At 47.3% G+C, this 18,394-nt stretch overlaps 1 protein-coding gene and 1 long non-coding RNA gene across 4 annotated transcripts; one reads left to right on the forward strand and one right to left on the reverse strand.

Moving 5' to 3' along the window:
- Nucleotides 1–743: 743 nt before the first annotated feature.
- On the reverse strand, nucleotides 744–15,831 carry LOC125703910 (tRNA selenocysteine 1 associated protein 1). 3 transcript variants are annotated; one of them, XM_048969001.1, is made up of 10 exons: nucleotides 15,665–15,831; nucleotides 14,223–14,305; nucleotides 14,021–14,118; nucleotides 13,149–13,248; nucleotides 10,438–10,490; nucleotides 9,024–9,155; nucleotides 5,733–5,852; nucleotides 4,221–4,383; nucleotides 3,677–3,710; nucleotides 745–2,204 (listed from the first exon to the last, which is right to left on the reverse strand). In XM_048969001.1, exons 3-10 carry the CDS (start codon nucleotides 14,104–14,106, stop codon nucleotides 2,068–2,070), a joined length of 825 nt encoding a protein of 274 aa, XP_048824958.1. In that variant the 5' UTR covers nucleotides 14,107–14,118; nucleotides 14,223–14,305; nucleotides 15,665–15,831; the 3' UTR covers nucleotides 745–2,067. The 3 variants fall into 3 exon arrangements, 2 of the variants coding, with proteins under 2 accessions (XP_048824957.1, XP_048824958.1); XR_007380987.1 differs by lacking the exon at nucleotides 14,223–14,305 and adding an exon at nucleotides 2,447–2,630 and having other exon boundaries at nucleotides 2,091–2,204; XM_048969000.1 differs by lacking the exon at nucleotides 14,223–14,305 and having other exon boundaries at nucleotides 744–2,204.
- Nucleotides 15,832–16,104: 273 nt separating this feature from the next.
- LOC125703905 (uncharacterized) lies at nucleotides 16,105–17,636 on the forward strand. Its single transcript, XR_007380986.1, has 3 exons — nucleotides 16,105–16,295; nucleotides 16,978–17,090; nucleotides 17,547–17,636. It is a non-coding gene; the product is annotated as an uncharacterized LOC125703905 (long non-coding RNA).
- The last annotated feature ends 758 nt before the right edge of the window (nucleotides 17,637–18,394 follow it).

Below are 18,394 nucleotides of genomic sequence, written 5' to 3' on the forward strand. Positions count from 1 at the left end.
GACCAATCTCTCCCAACGTTCTTTCTGCCACAGATCTAAAAGAAGACAGCAAAACAATTTTGCCCAAGGGCTCCTGCCTGTGAAGGGAGCTGCTCTGCAATAACCTTCAGACAGTGTGGCTTCCCTTCATTCCCCACCTCCTGCAAGCACCAGGCTGTGTCAGTCAGCAGTGTGTAACAGAGCTGCTGTGGGTATTAGGGAACGTTAAACAGGGCAGCACTGCTGGGCAGCCTTTCAACAGCAGCACAGATAAACTGAGCTTGTCTTCAACCAGGAGGGCTGTATGATAAAAGCTGAAATCTGGGGGGCAGGGAGGGCAGGCCAAAAAGAGAAAATGAAGGCTGTACAGAGCAGCACTCTTGCAGCACATCAACAGTGATGTAGAACGTGAGTCACAGCAGAACAGAAGAACCTTCATGTCACCTCATTTCGGCCGCTCTACTCAACAGGAGCTTCTCAAGTAGAGTGATGCCACTTTTCAGCATTCAGCACCGCTGAGCAGCTTCACCAAAGGGAAAGAGCTCTCCTCCATCTCTGTGCTGCCCTTGAGATGCTACAGCACACACCAGGAGCATTCATTTCCTTAAATACAGAGCACATGAAGGTCAGATCACTGTTTACGGTCCACTGCGCTGTCAAAAGCGCAGCAGGAGATAAAAGTTCCCAGCTGATGAGAATGCAGAATCCTCTTAGCACACCAGAAATACGTTCAATGCAGTGCAGCTCACCATTTTCCTCATGCTCACAGTTATGTCCACCATTGCAGTTGATAAAAATGACCACAGACAGACAAATACATCACAAACAAAGGTGTAGCAGAAGTAGGCTTTATGAAAGTATTTAAATTTTGTGGCAAATCTCTGCATCAATATGGGGAGGGAGGCAACTTACTGCTGTGCACGAGCAATCAGTCACCAAACCATTTCTTGGACAGACATTTATTACAGGTAGTTTATCTCTTCCTATTTCTCAAAGAGTTTAAGGCACAAAAGCCTGAAAAGGGCTTATAACATGTACGTAAGTGCTATCATTTTTGCTTTCACCTCTAAAGCAAGATAATATTCGCTTAAATATATTGCTTGTCCATCATCCAGCTTATACAACATTCAGTAGAAAACCGCTTTCCAAGTCAGCAACAATTTGTTGCACAATACATTGATTGGATTGCTCTGACCCGTTTTTGCTGCAAGATCCTCAGTTTCACCATATTTACTCTGACAGTGGAAGACGCTGTGAAACCTTAACATGATAAAGGGGCCACTGAGGCCTGTCAACAACGAAAAAGGCATTGTACATACAGTAACATTTCAACAAGGTTGCTGGTAGAAGTGTTTTAAACTGCTTGGCTGGTGGGGAATTCTTTCCTCACAGATGGAGAGGCAAGCCAAACATGCTGGAGACCACCAAGCAGAAGGCATCAGTCTGTAGTGGTTCTCTGACACTCCTTCCTGCCTTTGCTCTCCAAAATGCTTAGGAACACCAAGCTTAGTTCAAGATCACAGCTTAGATTAAGCAGAACATAGGCTTTCATCCACATGATTCCTTCCCATACTCAACTTACAGCAACTTTACCCAGTCATAGGAAGCTTCTGAGACATTTTAGTGGTATTTGACAGTGACTCTTAAAAACCAAACCAAACCAACACGTGGACAAGTGTTGGACCAACTGACTAAAGACAGTTAAATGGGCAGCAAACCAGAAAGGGGGCACGAACCAAAAAGCAATGGGTAATTTTACTTAAAAGACCAACTTCTTTATTGTACGTTGGAGTAGTCCTTCCCCTGTGCCATCCTGACGCAAGTTTATAAATTACAAGTAGTATTAAGAGTTCACTTCAAGACAAAAGGAATAAAACCGCTGCAGTTCTGACTTCCACCACCAACAGAAGTTATCACGGTGCTCCTGCGGCACTCCGGTGTTGCACAGGGAACACCACACTCCTCCTGTACTTCCAGTAACAGACCTGAGTGGAAAGGGGCCACCCCTGACTCCTGCAGGATCCATTTGCAGAGTAACAGAGCACCGGCGGATTCGTCACACAGACTGCCTCAGCAACGAGGCTATAGCTATAACATGGCTGGGATCTCTGACGAGACAGTGTCCAAAGGCTGCCAATGGCAGTCCATCAAGGCGTCATAGAGCTCTTCACTCTGCTCCATAAACTGTTTATTTGCTTCATGGACATCCAAATGAGGTGCTGGATCTAAAGGAGAAAAGGCAAACAAACAGGCTGTGTGTTACATGGGTTGGGAACAGCACCCACAGCCCACAGACACGTCACAATAACGTGCAGCACGTCCCAGATCATCCCCACCACTTCCCCGATCACAACCCGAGCACTGCAGCCCTAGCAGATCTTCCAGCAATGGGATAAATCTAACAGCAGACAAGCCCTCCTTTCAGTGCCATTGCCCCAACAGCAGAGCCAACAGAGAGAAGGCATACCTGCACCTCGCAGCCCCGTGTGGCCACTTAAACTGCCAGAGGAGGTGTGCTGGCACCACGGCACGGCGGAGCCGCAGGGGCGCAGGCACACGTTCCATTCTGCTCCCTCTGCTTTGGATGGGGATGGCAGCATCTGCTTCTGCAGCCACAGTCACCACAGCTCATCTGCTGGAGCCTCAAACATCTCAAAGCATTGCACAGTTAGTAACCAAAGAAGTGCCAGCGACAGCATTAAGCACGAGTACATCTCCTGTTTTACAGCTGGATGAAGTGTTTGCAAAGCATCCGGGGGCTGCACAGCAACCCGGTGGGATCCACTCTGCTGCTACCAGTGCATGGTGAACAGTTTGCAAAACTTGTGCCAATCGTGGTCCCTAACAGCCCAACCACCTCACAGCTATCAGTGCACAGGAAATTTAATCAACAAGAGATACCCTAATGATAGCACAGGAGTTCCACTTTCTGCATGTTGAAGAAAGGAGAGCCCTTGTGTAATGCTTCAAAAGCCAGCACAGCTTTCTCCTTGACATCACTGCTTACACCCACAGGTTCTGCACAGCACCCAGCTGCTTTCTGCTTTCACCACGTGTTCTTTAACTTCTTATTTTTAAGACAGTAAGGAAATACACCATACAGTGCATAATCCACTCAAGACAAAGATTTGGAATCACCAGTATAAAATTAATTTTCTCTTGCATGAACGCTGCTCCTATGTTTATCTATAGCCCCAGTATTGTTTAGTGACCCATTCCACCCAATGCCTGCTAAAACAAATACTTTATCAGGACACTCTGATATCATTTCTTTTTAAAATAAGCACCAAGAAGTATGCTGGACTCCACAAAACAACCAGATTCCATGGACAAAACAGAATGTCTACATTGATTTTGTAGCATACCAGAGAACCAAACGAACCCAAAGGATGAAATTCTGTATAGTACAGAAGACAAAGATATGTGATTTCAGGGCAAAGGATATGTGGACATTAAACCACCAATGGTCTCAGTGCTAGTGAAGTCAATTGGTTACAGCCCTGATGAGGTTTAGACTGGGAGCAGCAAGTGTAAAAGATGCAGCCAGGTGAAAGTGAGGAGCAAATGTTATCAGGCTCAGATTTAATCAGAGACAAAGGTGTATTGTACACTGCTTCTAAAGGCCAGCTTGAGAAAGGCTGTCTCCAATCAGTACAAAGGAAATGCATGACCTCAATAAAGAATTCAAGAAACATACCTTCCAATGCATCCTCACCAACTTCTTCATATGTCTGTAAGGACAAAGAAACCCTTAGGACAGCAGATAAAAATATTAGAAAAACAAAAACATCAACTGCTGGTTACAACTGTCATACAGTGACTTTTAAATCTGAGTGATTACAACAGCGTTCCTCACACTCAAGCCCTCTGATCCCCTCCTGGCAGGCTCCAGGGTGTTGGTTCCACTCTAAACTTAACACAGAGGCAGCAGTTCTTTAAAGGGCACAGTTTGTGGCTGTCTTGATCCGTTTCAGCCCCTGAAACAAAGCTTATGAAGGATCCTGGAAGCATTCTGCCATGACAGCTGTATTTAAAGCCCCGTTATGCTCACTTGGTCCAAGCAAGAAACCCCTCAAAAGACAAGAGTGCAAGCCAGGTGCTGCTGAGCAGTTCTGCTTCCTCACTAAGGAGCCATGCTGACACACCAGAGCTTGCTGGCATCAAGCACCCCACAGCTCTGAAGCTCTCCTGCATTTCTGTGCTGGCAGTCAGAGCAGGGCGAGTTCTCCATGCTGCCCTACCTGCATGGTGCTCTGTGTGTAGCCATACTGGGGGTAGCTGTAGCTGTAGCTGCCCGTGTTCTGGTCGTAGCCCCACTGTGCATAGTAGCTGTGGTACTGCTGGTAATACTGGCTGTAGCTGTAGTTGTACATCTGGCTGTACTCTGCTGGCTTCATGCGGTTACTTAAAAAGAAGGCAGGAATAGGTTACATGTCATGCAGAAAGTTACGAGAAACAGTTTAAGGTATGGTACATCAACAGGCTTTATTCTAACATGCACAATTCAGCCTCTAAAATGCATTCACTCTTGAATGAAGTCACCTTCATCATTTACATACGTATGCAGAAAGAAATAAGTGGTTTATATTCAAACCTCCTTCCTGTATTCATATTCATCTTCATTTACAAACATTGCTTTAATTCTTCATGAGTAATTTAGGATCACCTCCTGGCTCTGGAAAGGGAACAGTTTGGGACTATGAGCCTCAGTTTAGAATATCCTGAACCATGATCCATATTTTTGGGTCCCTTTTTCCTTCTGATAAATGAGGCAAAGTATTCTGCAGCCTCCAGAGGTAAGATACTGCTTCTCACTAAGAGTTAAAGACTCAGAGCCTTGCAGAACTGGGGTTTCTTTCAGAAAGAAAGGTCCAAAACCTCTCCCTTCTGCTGCTGCCATAGAAGAGCCTAAGCAACACCTGATTGTCCCCATCCTCACTTCACTGGATGACCTTCAATGCAAACACTTTAAAGAGTTCTTAAGTAAAAAGGACAATGGGTAATTAAAAATTAACCTTAAACAGCAAGCTAACTGAAATCCTCATTCATTGCCATAAAGAGACAGCATTCCCAACAAGCTGGGAATCCCACCTCACCACTGAGATTTGAAATGAGATGACAAAATGAGAACACATTATGCACAAAGCTCCACTGAAGATGCAACCAGTGAGAAGCAGGCAGAGGGAAACACCGGCCTGCTCCCCACAGCACAGCCCCTTTTCTCTTCCTCACCCCCCCAAGGTTTCTGAGGTCGCTAACAATCTGCATGTTATTCAAACAGGGAGCAATAACTATTATTCGTATTACCCTAGTGCTACGAGCCCCAAGTCAGAGCAGGATCTCACTGTATCAGGTTCTGAACAAACACAGAAAAAAGAGTTAATCCCTGCCCCAGAAGTTTTATATTTACATTGCAATAAATGAACAAAGTCATTGAGCTTTGCTATCCAGGAGTCAATAAGCAGACTTAGGCTATTTAAACGCAAAGGAACACGTACTTTTCAAATAATCACATTTAAATACTGTGTGTGTTTGTGTATTTAATCATTTATATAATTAAAACCAGCATAAAATGCTTCGTCTTGGTCTAACAGCATAAATGTTGATGTCTGTGCGTTCGGACTGACATCAGCTTCACCACATTTGTGTGTATTCCTCTACTTTGCGACGGAAACATCCCAGATGTGCACCCAGAGCTCTGCCTAACACCTAACAGCCCTTGGGATCCCACATGCTGCTGCTCTCATACTCACACTTTCGGTATAGCCACACTCAAGCGCACCGGTTTGGAGCCCAGCCCCACGGCTCCCTGGCACTCCGTCAGCGCTCTTTTCTGCTCCAGTTCATCGGTGAACTTCACGAAGCCGTAACCTCTGTGGAGATATGGAAGAATTTGGATCAAACAGAAGCAAATAAAGACTTGCTGCTTTTTTTTTCTTTTTCTTTTTTTTTTTTTTGGAGTATTGATGGTGAAATCTAAACTGGCTTTGCAAAGCGCAGTAAGTGAAACGCTTCCACTGGGGCTTTTAGTAGAGGTTACACGATTCCCTCTTCCAGTTGCTTTGCTTTCTTTGCAGAGAGCTTGAATGCTCAGATCTCAGCTTCAGCAGCACTTGTGAGGGCTGCAGAGAAGTAAGCCAAGCCTTCTGCCAGCAGATCCCAGGGAACTCAAAGTGAGCTGACATGTCAAAATGCACGGACAGCAGCAAAGCCTCAAATCTCTACTGGGAGAACACAGGTAATGTAAACAGATGCAACTCAGCACAGGACTGACAAGATAAAGGTGTTGCCACTGCGTCTACAGCTGCCCCACATGAAGCACAGCGCTGCTTCTCCGTAGGATCAGCTGAGATGTGCTTTTTAATCACGTCCTTTTTCCAACAGGGAAACACCAACTGGACTTTCTGTCACTGCCAACAACCACCCGATCCCATCAGCACTGTCAACAGTGAATGAAAACGAGCTCTTAACACCAGGTTGCTAAAACTTGCTCTGCTAGCACAGCTGGAGCAGCAGCAGCACTCAGACAGCAAGCCCTCAACTGCAGCACTACAGCACAGCACGCATCAGCCAGACCAGCACCATGAATTCCCTTCCCCCCTCCCTGATCCCAAAAGTCCTTTGCGTGGGCCTGGATGCCACAGTGAGTCAGAAGCGATGCAACAGCACCCCAGAGGGCAGTGCCAGGATCCCAGCATGGGATGGGCCACCTCACACAGCACAAAGATCAAAGACTTGGGCTGGGAGGGGAAGAGGAATCCACCTGGGTGACTGAAGGAGGTGCTTGGCTACCCAGGAAAAGAACAAGCCCCGAGCGAGGGTGTAAACGTACAGCATTATTATCTATTCTGTGGGAACAATTAAATGCAAAGTAACACACACAATAGTTTTGAAAGTGTCATCACGAGGCACTCATACCACATCCACACTGGGAGTTATTACAGAGCAGTTGGTGTCCCATAAAATGCAGTATCTTGCACAGCAAGCTATAAATGCAAACCTGAATATTTATTTACGTGTACATCTGTGCATGCACATATGTATGCTCCCCAATAAAGAAGCCCAAGTCAAAGCTCAAGCTTGTCAATATACAAACTGGATAATGAAGCAAGAGCAAAACTCTACATGGGTACAGGTTCTGTTTCAAATCGGTGACCTTAATTCAACTTACCCTCTGTGAAAGCACAGTGGCAAATCAAACCAGTGTAAATCAACACCTGAGTCAGCTATGGTTGTTCACACAACAGTGTGCAAGTTTCTAAGCAGCTACAGAGGCTGCAGCAGCCTTCAGGTGGGAACAGAAGTGAAAGCAGGAATGCTGCCAGCTCTGAATGAGTGGTGGACAAAGTAGAGGGAGGTGTGGGGATAATAGCTGGCTGCAGCAAGGCAGAGGTGATTCTTCCAACATCTCCAGATGCTCAGTTTTTTCATATAAGTGGCTAAACCCGATTTTAATACAGGCAAAAGAAAAAAAGAAAGAACCACATCCACAACAACACAGCAAAAAACCACCTCCAAACAGAACAAAAACAACAAAAAACCTGAAGGGAAACAAACAAACAAACAAACAAAAAACACCCAAGCACACAAAAAATCCTCCCCAAAAACATCTTGTTGAAGTCAGAATCTGCCTGGCAGACATTCGGCCCTGTCCCAAAAGTTAAAAGAAGACTCCCAGCCTGCACCCATGGCAGAAAGCAAGGAAGCAGGCACAGCACGACAGCTCCAGGCTCCAAACTCTTCTCTTGCTTGGACAGCAGGTGCTGGGAAAAGCCTTGCAGGCTCAGAGCTTCACCAGGCACCTCCACAAACACCAGCATCCATTCCTGTACCACCCTGACACTTGCAGTTGCCTCAGCTTTGAGTAAGTGCCCAAGCCATAAAGAAGCTGGAAGCAACACCCCAGCAGTGCTGGGTGAGGCTGCTGTGCTCTCCCAGCACCCAGCACTCACTGCCCCTTCCCCACATCCCAAGGGAACGCAGGGCACCTTGCCCTGAGGTCTGCACTGAGGAGCTGTGCCCAAAGCCAATGAACATCACCCATCACCTACACTGCAGAGCAGAACAGGAACTGGGGGAGGCCCCAAGGCACAGCTGGTCTCAGGAGAGGTGGCAGCAGCAGCACACTCAACAGCCTGAGTGACTGAGCAGCACTGCAAGAGGTTCAGGTCGGAGATAAGGAAGACTTGGAATGAAAACTTTGTGAGTTAAGCAGCATAACCTCTCCATAGAGAGCCATGCAGCATTGGGACAGGCTGCCCAGACAAGTTACATCATCTCAGCCTGGGAGATTTTCCAGGCTACGCAATTCATCGCTGACCTGAGCTCATGTTGGCAGCAGCTCTGCTCAGAGCAGGAAGTTGGACACGAAACCTCCAGATATTCCTTCAAACCAACAGATCTTAGAGTTGAGAAACCCTTACGTGAGAAAGAGGGAGATCTACAGCCACATTCTACGTCTTGTCACCACATTCTCATAGCTATTGTGTCAGAATATTGTGTTTCATTGAAGCCATGTTCTGTCCTGAAAACAAGGATGCTAGCCAACTGGTCTCTCTCCTAAGAAAATAAGAAAGAATTCATGTTCTCCAATTTAGAAAATGTTTTATTAACATTAAGAACATTTTTGACATCTGTTTTTGATGAGACAATTCCAGTAAAGATGAACAAGGTGGCTCCTAACTCCTTGCTAATGAATCATAGCTTTGTTTGCCCTACCCTATTGGAAACAAAAACCTGCAAAGCTTCCACAGGAATATATATTCAATAGCCCAGGAATATATATTCAACAGCCAACTGCAAAAGCACAGTTCTGTCTGAAACTCCAGTTTTTCCAGGTCATTTTTCAGCTTTTTCAGAAGTGCAACACTGCACTGCCAACACACAGAGCACAGCATTGACCCCAACACTGCACACATCCAGGAACGTTACAATCCTACCAGCTGTGTGTTCTACTAACATCTAAACTATTCTTCTTCCCTTGTTGCACATTTCCTATGCTACAATGTGAAGTTAAAGAAGAGAATGAATAAAAGATGACTTACTTGGATACTCCTGCCTGGTCCAAAACAACTTTTCCACCTCTACATGATGGATAAACTTTAACAAAAAACTCATACAACATGCCATCATCCACGTCAGCAGTCAGGTCTCCCACAAAAAGTGAATATTCTGGACTAAAGAAATCAAAAGAAAACTTCTTAGGCACAAATACACACATGCCCACAAAACGTGTGACGAGCCCAAAAATTTGACCTCAGAGAAAACTGACATTAAAGGACCATTTTTATCAGCCATGCTTTTTTCAGTTAGTTAAGCAGCACAATGAGTCTACGTTATTCTGCTCTGTATTGAAAGATGAGCTCAGTTCTTAGTTCTCAGACATGCTGAACTGGGCACTGTACATGAATTTCTAATGTCTCAAGAAAGCATTGCTGCCTCATTTATAGGTTTGCTATTTCCTGAATACTGACATTAAGTTACAATACATGAATTAGATGCTTTGATGCTAAAAAGCTCAAATATTTAAGAAGACGCCCCTGACCAACCTGCTGTGCCACACAGAAGGTAAAGCATGAGACTGACAGGTGGTCAGAGTTATCCTCCCTCTGTTAGGCAAGCTGCTGGAGTCAGCAAGGCTGTGTTACCCATCTGCAGTTTGTGACTATTTCCAGAGCAAACAGAACTGCAAGAATGATACAAGACGTAAATCTCATTCTTGGCCCCATCTCTCATGCCCTGATTCTAATCTGAAGTTGTTTTTCTTCTTTTTTTTTTTATAATATTAATAATTACCCAAATTAAAAATACAATTGCTGAGATGTGAGTAACACAACCCTCCCAGATTGCAGGACTGTGGTTCACACCTACCTGACCACACCGTGCTGTTGTTTCTCCACCTGTGCAAAGCATTTCTGGGCAGGCGTTCTGACAGCTGCTAAATGGCCCAGCTCCAGAAACTGCACACAGCTGCTGTGCCTCCTGCTGGGCCTTTTGCTGCCCATGCAGAGGGATGGGCTCCTCCTGAAGCCAACTCACAGCCTTGCTCCCTCCCTTTGCTGACTGCTGTGGTACCACAGCCAGTTAAGCCAGGTGCTGTGAAACCACTGCCCGCACCTTCAGGTGCCAAACACAGCCATGGCATACAGCAGTGTTATGATGGGATGCATCCTCAAAGTCCTAACATGCTGCAGCATACTGAATGTTTACAGTGTGCTCCCAGTTTAATGCAATCCATGGTTCTCATTGTGGGATTAGGCTGCCTGGCTCTGCCAAGCAAAATGGCACAAGGCTGAGTTGTGTGCATCTCATGAATTCTCTCCTGTCCAATTTGCTAGCTGTACATCTTGTCCAGCAATAATGAACTTGTGGGTTTACATATTTTGAATACTCTTTGCAAGGCAATTGATAAAGAGACATTAAACAGGCAAAACTAATATTTGAATGTGGGGTGTTTACCTGTTATCGGGCTGTTTTCCATACGTTGCATAATTCAATTTAAATCTCTTTGCCTGGAAAAAGGCAAAAATGAATCCGTACATTCAAATGCTCCCATGTAAATCCATACAATTAGGAAAAATGCAATAAGCTTACTTTAGATATCTATTATTTTTAATACTGGCAGACGTTCAGAGCTGTCAGGCCATTCAGTTCAGGTATCCAGGATATTTTTATTTCACTCCAGTACCAGCTACAATAATGAAAAGCAGCAAAGGAGCTGCACCAGGGGGTTTGCTCTGCTTTATTTCAACACTCCACAAAGGCACTGAAAGATGGGCAAACCTCACCCAGTACCAAAACTGTACGTCCTAATGGAAGACAGGAATGCTGAGGTCCTAACAGCAAGTATTACATGACTTCTCATGTCAAGGTCTCACAGTGAAATGACAGCACACACAGCTGGGTGCTTGATGTTTGTCATTTACCAGGATACTGACAAAGCAAAACCTGCCACACTGAGAAATGGAACCAATCCCTGATTCTGGACGTATGACTGAAAACTTTGCTCTGCATGAAGCTCTCATTTATTTGGGTGGGGAGCAGCTTTTCTGAAAGATGCCCCTTCTCTTTTTCACACAAGTTTCCCAGGAACTCCCATTTGTGCCACTGGAACACCTCACCACATCCTACCGGAGTTCAGCCTTGTGTCCAGCTCACGTGCAGCTCTGACCAGGACCCAAGGAGCCTTAAAATCCCATGGGTCTCAATCCCTCAGGACCCTGACCTGATGCTCAGCACACAACGACCCACAGCTCACTGCCCAGCGCAGCACTGACTGCTAATTCCTTCCAGAACAGTTCCTTCCAAAACAAGTCTGACAGAGGAAGAAGCAAGGGGCTGCACTCCTTGAACAGAACACTGGTTTCAGAACTCACCCAGACAGTGGGAGAACTAAGCTGGATTCCCTTGCTAGTACAAAGACACAAATGGCTTCAAACCAATCCTTCTGTCTGGCAGCAGACTTCCAAAGCACACATCTCTCTGCACTATGCAGTGGCATAGCATCAAAGAATTCCATTTGGACAAAGAACACAAACCTACAGTTAGTCCAACACCTAGAGACCAGAACATTTGTTTCACACTGAGGAGAGCCTGGTGTGTTCCCAGGCCTTGTATGATGTATCTTCCTCCCTCAAAAACAGCATAAATAATTAAAGGGAAATAGAGCAAAGACTTAACTCTGGGCTATAATCCTGCTCCTTGCATGCCTGTGTTCACGGGTGTACAGTGGTACTCAGCTGTTTCCGTGGACCATTTACAAGCTCAAGTCTCCTAACACAAAATTGAGATCTCACTTTGAAGCACTTCCATCTTTTTGTTGGATCTGGATCTTCACTGCAATACTTTGGGCTTAAAGTCACTGAGAAAACTGAGAGTACCTGCACACGTACAGGAGCTGGGGACACGAACTGTCAAAGAGGCACAACAAGAACACCAGGGCTGACAGTCCTTTGACTGATTCACTATGTAAAAATAAACACAGAGTGAGCCACATTCTGTTTTCTGCAAGGCAGAAACTACACAAATGCAAGAGAGGAGCTGAACCACTGCCTGCTGAGTGCACTGAGATGGGCTGCTCACGCTGGGTCTCTGTCTGACACCCGTATTCTCTCCATGTATTACATAAGTTGTCCCCCTAAACGACATCCTATTTTGAATTAAACTAAAGGCCAGTATTCCCCAAAGCAAACTTCAACTATTACCTTATTGCAGAAGCTGCTCTCTTTCTCTCTTAGTGACTACAGAAGGCACCTAGGGAGATTGGCTTCTCTTAGTCACGGCCTCTTATTTGCAGAACAGGAGCACATTAAACGGGACAAAGACCTCCAAGCATCTTATCTATCCCTTTCAATGGGGAACTTCATCCTGTTAGGAAGGCTGAAACCCAGGGGACTAACTGCACTGAAACAGGCATCAATGCACCTTCATGTATCACACTGTAACAGAGGTGATCTCAGAGTTTCTTTGTGAACCTGCCATCCTCGCTCCTGCAGCCAAACTCTGCGGATACCAGGAGCAGCTGTCAGCCATCCCACTTTCACATACCTCACATTCAAGTCAACACCCTAAAATTAGCTGCTGTGGCAATTCTTCCTCTTCTTCCCATCCACCCAGCTTTGGGGTACCTGCTGTGTGCTGCAGTTATACAGTGGACCAGTTCTTTCCCCACTGTAAATGGGTCTGAGTAACTCTTGTTTGCTAGGGGCTAAGAACCAGGCAGTGTTTAAGGGTCACTTTTGCAAATCAAAGTTACTGAAAATTAAGCTTAAACTTGAAAGCTCCCCCTGTGTATACATCACAACATACAAATTGTAACAGATGTACATGGAACTGTAAATGCAGAGAGACAGAAGGACTGTGGTATGTATATTCAATCTATTTTTTCCTTGCTCTTCTCTGGTTTCTCATTGCTCCAATTTTGCTCATAGCAGAAAAGCTCAGCAGTAGAAAGCCACACCACAGCACTTCTATACCTGGGCATCACCCAGACCCTCACATAAAAATGAACATTTTCCAATGCTTTTCTTACCAGCACTGTGATCATTAAATCTAAAGAAACCCCCCAGTTTGCTACTTAATTTCTTTGTCATCATTACTCAAAACACAAATTCTTCTCTATTTCTCTCTCACAGCTTTGCTTTTCCACCAACTGATGTGATTTTACTCACCGGTGCAGCACCAGGAAGAGGTTTTCCATTGATTTTATGTAAACACTTCTCTGCAGTAGCCAGATCTGCAAATTCTACAAAGCAATAGCCTGCAGGAATTCTGAACACAGACAGAGGACAGGAGAGAAAAAAGATTTCAGACTGAAAACGTTGGAGGAAGAAATATTATATTTTCAGATAACTGGTAGAAAGTTTGTTCCAGTAGCAACACATGGAGGATCTCTTTGTCCAAGTATAAATGTCAGCTACCAAACAGACCCTGGTACAGTAATGCTGGATCTTCACTGATAGCTCCTACTTACCAATAGGTCACATCAACATAAGAACACAGAAAATACTTTTGTTCACAATTATTCCACTTTCACTGACCATAAATATTCCCACCCAAGTTTGAGAGACTGAAAAAATGAAATGACAACACAAGAACACAAAAATACTTCATCTTGTTTACAGTCACTGATTGCAAATGTACTCCAAAGGTCCCCTTAGGACCCTTTCTAAGTGAGGCCTCCCACCTCTGCTAGCATCACATAGCTGTGCTGTTCCAACAATTAACAAACTTGTCACTGAAGCCCCCTGCCCTGAATCTGTATCCCCAGATGGACTGCATGCATGTGTGTGCTGCTCTGAAGGAGTGCTGGAGCACTGCAGGATGGTTCACTGAGAGCAAGGTCAGAGAGTCAGCAACTGTCCTCTCCACTGCTGTCATCAATACGCCCGTATCGTTGGCAGCAATGGTGAAAAGCTGAAAGGGAAAATCGCTCTGATATGGACAGCCCCACCGTGATGCCATGTAAACTGCACACAGTTCAACCCCCCAAAGCACAGCGATGCAGCAGTAGAATTAATTGAGAACAAGTATGAACAGTTACCCTGTCAACCTGTTTCGAATGATTTTTACACTCAGTACAAGCTCTCCCATGGTGGCAAAGGCTCTTGAAACAAAGTTTTCATCCATGTACGGCTCCAGCTACAAAAGCAAAAGCATCAGTTAGATCAGAGCATCCACAAAAAGGAGCGTATTTGTGTCAATGTCCCCCTAAGCAGTTAAAACATTATTGAGAAGTATTTTACCCTTGCGCTTCAAAAAGAAGGTTCATTTAAGAGGGTCGATGCCACTCAAAATCAGCAGGCATGCATGAACCAGGCTCAACAGTCTGCAAAGTGGAACCCAAGAGACAGCATGAATTTCAGAGAACGGAGAGCTTCCACAGAAGGACAAAAGCCACTCAGAGACATACAGCAGCAAACTGAGCACTCGCTATGCAGGAGCAGGGGAGAAGGTGATGGTAAGCTGCTTCTCTGTAAGCAAACAGAGATCGGGCCAGCAATAGCAGCACGTGGGTGCAGCACAGCCCCAGGTGGATGGATGGATGTTGTGCATCAGCCTCCATCAAGCTGGGGTAGGGGGCTGCTTGATGGAGGCTGAAGCACAAGGAGGAGCAGCCGTGACTGCCTCATATAACCATGGAGTTACACGGGGCAGCACTGGAAGGGGAGACCTCCAGCCCCATCCTGCAGCAAGGCGTGCTGACTGTGCTGCAGTGTGCATGTGAGAAACAGCACTGTGTGTGTTGGGGTGCATGTGGAGTGCTGTGTGCATGAAGGCACTGCAGAGCCGGTGTCAGTGTGGTTTAGCGGCTGAGAAGAATGAAACGGTGCCGCAACTGGGCCTGAATACGTGGTGAAGGTGGTGAGACAGACAGCCCTGCAGTCCCTCTTAAAGCTTGTAGTCATCACCCTACAGCGTTGTCATCGGGAACCAGGTGTCTTCTCCACTTGTGTGTGTGACAGAGCAACCACACACACTGCACTTGTGTGCAAAAGGAGGCAGAGGAGAGCCAAGCAGCAGGAGGCAGCTCTGCACAGGGCGATCCTGTGGTATGTGCGCCCATGAGAGACAGATTCATAAAAGCAACAGGCGACGGCTGCCAGGACAAAAGAAGTAAAGTCCTCGCAGTGGAGAGGCTGCATTTAACCCTCCGTGTGGCTGAGTGTGGAGGCATCGTGAGCGCCAGCCCGAGCGCCTCAGTGCGAGACCGGTGTGAGCACACAGCTTGCGAGCGTGTGAGAGCCCAGGAGCGCCTGGGAGTGGAAGCGTGAGCAGCGAACGCAGGCGGCAGGGGTGTAAACGGCACAGGTGGGACTGCGAGCACAGCCGTACGGGTCTGTGAGTGTGACAGCCCGCGGGGACGCGCTCAGCTGCGTGTGGCAGTCAGCGTGCAACGGTGCGAGCGTGCAAGAGTCACGTGACAGTGCGCGCGTGCAAATGCTCACGTGACGGTCAGTGTGAGAGCGTGAGCGCCGGCGGACCAGCGCGCGTGTCAGCGCGTGTCGGTGTCACTCACAGCACGAGCGTCTCTCGGCTGTTCGGAGCCGCCAGTCACCCCGCAGCGCCCTCAGCCTTCTGGCGCCGGATCCCCCAGCAGCTCCCTCAGCCCCGCCGGTGCCCTCAGCCCACACCGCCCCGCTGTCCGTCGCACAACACCCCGCGCGGGTCCCGGCCGGACACTCACGTCCCCCATCCATAGGCTGGCGGCCATACTGCTTTCGCAGAACCGAGGAGGATTCAGCGGGGCCGCGGTTTCGCCTCCCGGCTCGGCTCGGAGCCGACTGACGCCGGGCGCGCGGCCCGCTCCCACCGCCCCGCTGCCCCCGCCGCCTCCTCCGCGGCGCCCGTCGGGCGGAGAGAGCGGCGCCCCCGCCGCCACGGGAGCACGGGGCGGAGACAGCGCCCCCTGCCGGCAGGAGGAGCGAGGGCGGGCTGAGGGATGGGGGGGGGAGCGGAGCTGTGTGGGGAGGGTTGGGGCTGTTTGGGGGGGAGGTTGCGGCTGCGGGGGGAGGCGGGGAGCTTTGGGATGAGGGTTTGGGGCTCCAGCGGGAGCGAGAGGATGTGTTGGGGCTCTGTGAGGAGGGTTTGGGTCTCCAGGAGGTGTTTTGGGGCTGTAAGGAAGGTTTAGGACTCCATGAGGGCGATTTTGGAGCTCCGGTGGAAAGTTTGAGGCATTTGATCCCACGACATGGGATTGCCTTAAAAATTGTGTGCTTTTTAAAGGAAGCAAAGAATTACTTCATGTGACAGCGCACTGGACCTTGCGGTGCAGAAATATGGAAACTGAGTATCTCGTAATTTGGTGTAGCGAAGAGGTAACATTGCTTCCACTGGGCTGCCTTTGGGTTCTGACTCGTGGGTTCGGGTGTCGTGTAACCTTCCCTCTTCTCCAGTTTGTTCTGTGGGCTCTTCAGTGTCAAGGACGGCAGTTCTTGGAGCAAACAGGGCCCCTTGTTACAGCGGAGCACAGAAATGCACCTGGAGGACGGCGAGCTGCCATCTGCTCAGCATTTCAGTGCCACCAAACACAGCAGTTCTGTTTGCAGGGCCTTTCTGTGAGCCCTGTACCCCCCGATGGAAACACGGGGCACAGCTGCTAAAGCTGGTTCTGCAGTCACTGCAGCATGCCATAAATCGAGCAGATGATGACAGGGACAACCCCAGCCCTCGGTGCTCTTGCATTTGTGGCTTCTGCATCTCGGCAGATGTTGCTCTGCCGCTTGCAGCCCGTCAGAGGGCAGCAGAAGGCTGCGGGTTGTTGGCTGGAGCTTCTCTATTCTTGCAACTGGGCATCCTTAAGCCTGCTGTGAGCAGCGCAGGACAGGAGAGCTCGTCCTCTGAACTCCTCGTGAAGCAACGTGTGAACGTTCACTTAAACCTTGCCCTGGAGCATCGCCATGCTAGAATAACGTGTGAAACCGAGCAGGAATGGAAAGAAATGTTAATCACGCTGTTTTTCCCTGCAGAGGAACGTTGACTATCACTGCGTTTTTGCAGGGCGCTGGGAAAATCCTTGATCTTCTGGGTACAGACTGCATTTCTGCCCCCATTCTGCGGTATGGCCAGGATTGAGTAGTCCAGAATATTGCCTCATCAGAAATTAGGAGCATGTAAGAGTTGTGAGATTAAAAACATGCTTACAGCTACATTTGTTGTCTGATTCTTTGCTCCCCTTGGGCATCCTCAGGTCACGTTTCCAAACTCTTTCCTACAGTGTTGCAAAATATGGCATAAAATCAAGACAGACAGCAAGACCCACCACTGTTAAACTGTTAAGGATGAAGTTGTCAAGTGGCACTTTTTGTGCCTAGATGTCACTGGCAACCTGACCTCTTAGGTACTCATCCTCTTTGGAGTCCCTGCTGAGGCTGCCTTTCAGGGTGGTTGTTTTTCCAGCATGGCATTTCATGCACTGCGTAGCACTGAGCTCTGCTTCACTCAACTCAAGAAGCTGTTGCTCATTCTGTCCTTAACTTACAGCTACTCAAAGTGAATCGTTTGTTCTTTGTCACTTGCTGAAGTGAGTCCAGTATCTCTAATAACTCCTTTCCGTTTTTTCCTTCCAGCTGAGTAATAGAGAACTTGCTTTCTTTTTGACTGTCCTGGGATGATCCGTGGAGATGGATATTGAGCAATAAAAATGCAGGAGGAAGCCAGGGTCATATGCTTGTGTTGGGCTCGGAGAAGGTAAGAATGTTATATTCTGTCCTATATCCTTGTGACAGAGCAAAAACACTGGAAGGAGAATATTGAAAAACAGTTTGTTCCCCTTAAAGGTTTGTGGATTGTCAAAGAAGGAGCAGCTTGTAACAGAAGGACGTGGGGATTCGTCTGCCTTCTGCGTGGATATCAGCAGCTGAAACATCCTGTCCCCTCTGCTGGCACAGACACACCATGATTTCCTGCTCTGAGAGCTTGATCCTGAAAATTGCTGGGTAAATTCTGATTGCCATTCCCTGTAATCACTGCAGGTATCATCCTGAGCCCCCAGAGCCCTGGGCAGTGCTGCATTCTGCTTCCCAGCTGGGTGCTCTAGGAGTTCAGCTTGTTGAAGGGCCCAATGCCATCGGTCTCAGAGCTCCTTCACCTCTCAGGACCTTTGGCTGCGTTTAATGTCCCTTCAGTGCCTCTATGAGTGGTCCCAGCTCTTAAAATTAAAGGGTTTGAGCCTGAGAATCTGGCCTGAGAGACTTTAATTGGATCTGCTACTTTTAGCTTGAGTTTGAAACTGACTCGCATTGTTTATCAGCCTCTGGTTCTACAATTTACTGTGCTAGAGCTTCCTTTGCTGGGCTCACAGGCTCCAAGTCCGTCCTCACCTTTAGGCAACTGCAGCCAATGGGCTGAGATCATGAATGAAGTTGGACAGGGATAGTTAAGGTAATAAAGGAAATTAAAAAAAAATACATAAAGC

The sequence above is a fragment of the Lagopus muta genome, chromosome 23 (genome assembly GCF_023343835.1).
Source record: "Lagopus muta isolate bLagMut1 chromosome 23, bLagMut1 primary, whole genome shotgun sequence".
Classification (NCBI taxonomy): Eukaryota; Metazoa; Chordata; class Aves; order Galliformes; family Phasianidae; genus Lagopus; species Lagopus muta.